At 51.6% G+C, this 5,333-nt stretch overlaps 1 protein-coding gene across 1 annotated transcript; it reads left to right on the forward strand.

Moving 5' to 3' along the window:
* The first annotated feature begins 513 nt into the window (after nt 1-513).
* On the forward strand, nt 514-4,882 carry LOC112819258 (glutathione S-transferase theta-4-like). Its single transcript, XM_025866244.2, has 3 exons — nt 514-2,626; nt 3,183-3,359; nt 4,573-4,882. The coding sequence occupies exons 1-3, from the start codon at nt 2,570-2,572 to the stop codon at nt 4,768-4,770; spliced, it is 432 nt and encodes a 143-aa protein (XP_025722029.2). The 5' UTR covers nt 514-2,569; the 3' UTR covers nt 4,771-4,882.
* The last annotated feature ends 451 nt before the right edge of the window (nt 4,883-5,333 follow it).

Consider the following 5,333-nt stretch of genomic DNA (forward strand, 5'->3'; position numbering starts at 1 on the left):
GGAGGCTAGGGACCACCCTCTCGTCTCTGCTGCCCATTCACTGTCCTCCCCACCTGACTCTATCCATTCCTTCCACCCCCCTGGTCGGCCGGGCAGAGGTCACATACTATGCCAGGTGGTCAAGAACAGTGGCAGGGCTTGGGCTCAGGCTCAGGCTCAGGCTCAGGCATGGGGCCTGGCTGCTGGGATCAATCCCCGATCCTGTCACTCATGGGCTGTGTGTCTTTGGCAAGTTAGTTGTGTCTCCGAGCCTCAGTTTCCCCAAATGGAAGCATACTGGTACACACCTGACAGGGTTATTGTGAGATCAGCTGAGATGATTTAGGATTTAGGATTTCCATCCTTGAGGTTTTCCCCCTTCTACAGAGTTGGGCCTCTGGGGGCTCCCCCCTCCCTCCTCCCTCCCAGGCTGCTCCTTCCTGTCCTCTCCCCCCACCCATCTCTGCTCCCTCCTATTCTGCTGACTCTGCACAGACAGTGTTGGTTGGGGAGGGGGCGCAGGGTGGGGCGGGCAGGCACCTGCTCCTTGGACTTTGATGTCATATCAGACTCCAGCTCAGGACTCTCCAGGGCCCCAGATGACCTAGACACCTCAAACGCCTGTGTCCACCCTGCATTCCTCCCTTCCTGCCCCCCCGCCAGCCAAGAGCAAGAACTTCCCCTCCAAATGGTGCCTCCAGTCTGTACCCTCCCCAGACCTCCTTGGCCTCCGCCCTCCTCAGAACCCCCCCACCCAGTACCGGAGGGATCTTTCTTTCTTTCTTTTGAGATGTAACTGCCGTACAGCATTATATTAGTTTCAGGTGTACAACATCATGACTCAATTTATGTTTATGTTGTGAAATGGTCACCACAGTAAGTTGTAGTTGATGTCCATCACCACATAGAGTTGTCGATTTTTTTCCCTTATGGTAAGAACTTTGAAGATCTACTCTCTTCGCAACTTTCAAGTATACAATACAGTCTTATTAACTTTGGTCACAATTACATCCCCGTGACTTATTTTATAGCTGCAAGTCTGAACCTTTTGGCTCCCTTCATCCATTTCACCCCCTCCCCCCGCCTCCTGCAACCACCAATGTGTTCTCTGTACTTACGGTTTTGTTTTTGTTTGTTTGTTTGTATTTAGATTCCACATATAAATGAGATCACACTGTATTTTTTTCTGTGTGATCTCACTTAGCATAACCCCTCAAGGTCCATCCATGTTGTCACGAATGGCAGGATTTCCTTCTTTTCTATGGGTGAATGAATCCCATTGTATATTTACACCACATGTTCTGTATGCATTCATTCATCGATGGACACGTAAGCTGTTTCCATGCCTTGGATCTTCTAAATAATGCTGCAGTGAACATGGGGGTGCAGATATCTTTTTGTTACAGTGTTTCTGTTTCCTTCAAATAAATATCCAGAAACGGAAGTGCTGGGTACTGTAGTAATTCTTTTTTTTTTTTTTTCAAAGGTTTTATTTATTTCTTTGAGAGAGAGAATGAGATAGAGAGAGGGAGAGCATGAGGGGGGCAGGTTCAGGGGGAGAAGCAGACTCCCCGCTGAGCGGGGAGCCAGATGCGGGACTCGATCCCGGGACTCCAGGATCATGACCTGAACCGAAGGCAGTCACTCAACCAACTGAGCCACCCAGGCGCCCGGTACTGTAGTAATTCTATTTAGGAACCTCCATATTGTTTTCCACAGTGGCCGCGCCAGTTTGCATTCCCACCAACAGTGCAGAAGGGTTCCCTTCTCTACACATCCTTGCCAACATTTGTTATTTCTTGTCCTTTCGATGACAGCCATATCATGGGCATGAGCTGATAGCTCATTGTGGTTTTTGTCTCGCCTTTCCCGGCTGATGAGTGATGTTGAGCATCTTTTCATGCGTCCATTGGCCATGTGGAGGTCTTCTCTGGAAAAATGTCTCCTCAGGTTCTTTGCCCATTTTTGGTTGGATTATTTGTTTTCTTGCTATTGAGTTGTAGGACAGAGGGATCTTTCTAAAAATCAAGGTGGATTTTCTCATCCTCCTGCTTATGTAACCATAACCTTGAGGATTAAGTCCATATCCTCCTGCATCTCCGGGGGCACCCTGGGTGCCTCCACAGTATCTCTGGCTGTCTCTGACCATTCTCCCCACCCTTCTTCTGGTCACACTTTTTCCTTTTCTCCAAATTGCTACCTCTTAGTACCCCTGAATTCCTGTACGTGCTGTTCCGCACCGAGACTGCCTTCCTGATGCCATCCACCAACTCCCATCTTGCACTCCCATGCTGGCCACCCTCTTGCACTCACTCACTAGCGGACTGACTGCCTTTCTTGGCACCCTTCGGGCTCGTCTTTCCCCTAGAAGAATGTCAGTGCCTAGAGCCCACCTCCGGCTGGAGGTCCTGCATTGGACCCAGGCCATGCTGGGGTGGTGGGTGTAACAGGCTCGGGGAGGGAGAGGGCAGCGTCCCTGGCTTTCCCTTTCTACAGTGTGGCCATCCTTTTCTACCTGTGCCGCAAGTACAGCACACCTTCGCACTGGTACCCACCAGACCTGCACACACGCGCCCGCGTGGATGAGTTCATGGCCTGGCAGCACACTGCCATTCAGCTGCCCATGAGCAAGATCCTCTGGATCAAGGTGAGTGGGACCAAAGCTATGGCTGACCACTGGTGAGTTCAAGCAAGTCTCCCTCCCTTCCTGAGCCTCATTTCCTTGGCTCCCTCCCCTGCCTGCCTTACAGAGCTGATGCGAGTGTGGAATGAACCACTGGGTATGAAAGAGCCTTGTAAAAACAAGGGCAAGGGCACCCGGAAGGAGTTGATAGTACTCAAGCTGGGAGAGGAGTCAAGAGATTTCATTCTGAATTAGAAAACATCAGAGTCAAAGGGCCCATAGAGACCACCAATTTTGAAGATGACCAGTAGCCCGTATATGTACCCTGACTTCTTATCTCATGCCTGTGACAGACATCACTAACCAATCACAGGATTACTTCCTGCTGGGATCTCAAAATCCCCCTGAACAATGGCCCTAGGTGATCTCTACCAAGCAGAACCGCTAAAAGAGTTGAACTTACTTTATTTCCTTGGTTCTGTCCGACACCTCTCCAACAGACAAGGAGGCTGAAGACGGGAGGGTCAGATGGGACTAGAGTGCAGCCTTCTCTTCCCTCCCCTTCCCCACCCCTGGCCAGTTGCTGATCCCAATGATCACAGGTGAGGAGGTTCCAGCTGAGAAGACAGAGCAGATGCTGGTAGAGGCGAAGAACAACATGCAGCTCTTTGAGGAGAAGTTTCTGCAGGACAAGATGTTCATCACTGGGGACCACATCTCACTGGCCGACCTGGTGGCCCTGGTGGAGATGATGCAGGTGTGGAGTGGGGTGGGGGGCGGGCACAGAACCTGGGCACAGGTGAGACTGCTCTGTGACCACTGGGGCCATAGCTCGAGGATAGGCTGGTAAAGGAGGAGACATGGAGGACTGTGGGAGCCGGGGATGGGGTGCCTGGACCCCACCCAGGGGTAACAAGGAGCACAGATTTTGAACCAAGGAGGATCACGATTATCCATGCTTCACAACGATTTTTCAGCATGGGGAGGGGCTGGAGGGCAGGCCTGGGACAGGGAGAAGAACATAACATTTCTCAGTGAGTCCACCAGGATCCTGGATGCCTCCTCTTCCCGTTGGACTCTCCAGGAATTATACAGAGCCCTCCAAAGTGTCCTTCGGCTGAGTGCTTCTTTTCTAGAGCTCCAGACTTATAGCTCTACAAAGCAGCTCCCATGGCTCCGGATCTGAGGGGCATCCACTGTGCGTTTGGGAGGCATACCTGGGTGTGGGGCATTTATGTGGTTTCTACATGAGGGGAGGGTGGCCACTTCTGACCTAGCTGGTGTGCAGGATGGCCAGTTTAGACCCTGGCCAAGGTCTTGAAAGACCAACATAATTTCTGGCCAGTATGCAAAGTGTCCACTTTAGTCCCTGGTCAGGGTGAAGGGCAGACCATCACCAGGAAAAACCACTTCAGTTCTTCTGCCCCAGGTGGTGTAGTCCCCTACATTTCACACCCTACCCCTTACATTTCACCCACACCCACCCCCTTGTGGGGCCCCCGAGCTTCTTGGGTGCATGTTTCCTAGACTACCTGCGGGGTCTCCCATTCCAGGCGCTGTGCCTGATCACAGAGGAAGGCTCAATGTAGAGAAACAAGAACTGAATTCTTCCCCACCCTCATCGGAGGACAAGGGATTTCCTGGTAGAAGGCAGGACTCGTGGAAAGTTTCATGCTGGAGAAGTGGGAGCCATCTGGGTCAGGTCTTACCTCAGGAGAGGGATTCAGGAGCCTTGGAGCAAGACCAGTGGCCAAGAACCCTGGAGATTCTGATCGATCTTCCACTGCTCCCCCCACGTCTATCACATAGCCTCTGACCTCTCGCCCGGGCCTGGGGGTGGGGTGGGTCACAGACTCACTCTTTGTGGGAGGCAGATGGGGAGAGCCCCTGAGGCTGTAGGAGGGGACTCAGGTGAGGCTGGTCCCCGCCCCCTCCTGGCTGACCACTCCTTCCTCTTTGTCTATCTACAGCCCATGGGAAGCAAGTATAACGTCTTCGTCAATAGCTCCAAGATAGCTGAATGGCGCATGAGGGTGGAGCTGGCTATTGGCTCTGGCCTCTTCTGGGAGGCCCATGACCGGCTGATGAAATTGGCAGAGTGGGACTGTTCAACGTTGGATCCAATGGTCAAGGAGAAGATCTGCGAGTTGCTGCAGAAGTTCAAGTAGAAGCAGCCCATCCTGCAGGGCCTGGCTGGCTCAAGCTTTTTGAGCTTCCTTCCTTAGAGGCGATGTTGCAAACAACTCCAGTTCTTTGCTTAATAAAGTACTAGAACAACCACCAAGGCTGCTGAGCCCGGGACAGGGGCTGTGAGCCCAGGGTATGCATGGTGTGGGAGAGGGTAGTGGTCATGGGTCTTCCCAGGTTCCAAAAAGATTTAAAAACTAAAAGTTAAATATGATTAAGGGTGCCCTGCTGGCTCAGTTGGTAGAGCATGCAACTCTTGATCTCAGGGTCGTGAGTTTGAGCCCCAATTGGGCATAAAGCTTCCTTAAAAAAAATCAACTAGGGGTGCTTTGGTGGCTCAGTCAGTTAAGCATCTCACTTTTGATTTTGGCTCAGGTCATGATCTCAGGGTTGCCAAGACTGAGCCCTGCGTCAGGCTCCATGCTCAGTGCAGAGTCTGCTTGAGATTCTCTCCCTCCCCTTCTGCCTCTCCTTCCACTCATGTGCGTTTGCATTCACACACTTTCTCTCTCAAATAAATAAATATATAAAAGTAAAAAAAAAG

This window comes from Callorhinus ursinus, unplaced genomic scaffold, assembly GCF_003265705.2.
Source record: "Callorhinus ursinus isolate GAN/ISIS: 27379988/994484 unplaced genomic scaffold, GSC_fseal_2.0 scaffold633, whole genome shotgun sequence".
NCBI classification, from domain to species: domain Eukaryota; kingdom Metazoa; phylum Chordata; class Mammalia; order Carnivora; family Otariidae; genus Callorhinus; species Callorhinus ursinus.

Coding starts and splice junctions, on each gene's coding strand:
- LOC112819258 (XM_025866244.2), top strand. CDS start 2,570: ATGGCCTGGCAGCACACTGCCATTCAGCTGCCCATGAGCAAGATCCTC. Junction 2,627..3,182: donor GCAAGATCCTCTGGATCAAG/GTGAGTGGGACC, acceptor ACCCCTGGCCAG/TTGCTGATCCCAATGATCAC. Junction 3,360..4,572: donor CCCTGGTGGAGATGATGCAG/GTGTGGAGTGGG, acceptor GTCTATCTACAG/CCCATGGGAAGCAAGTATAA.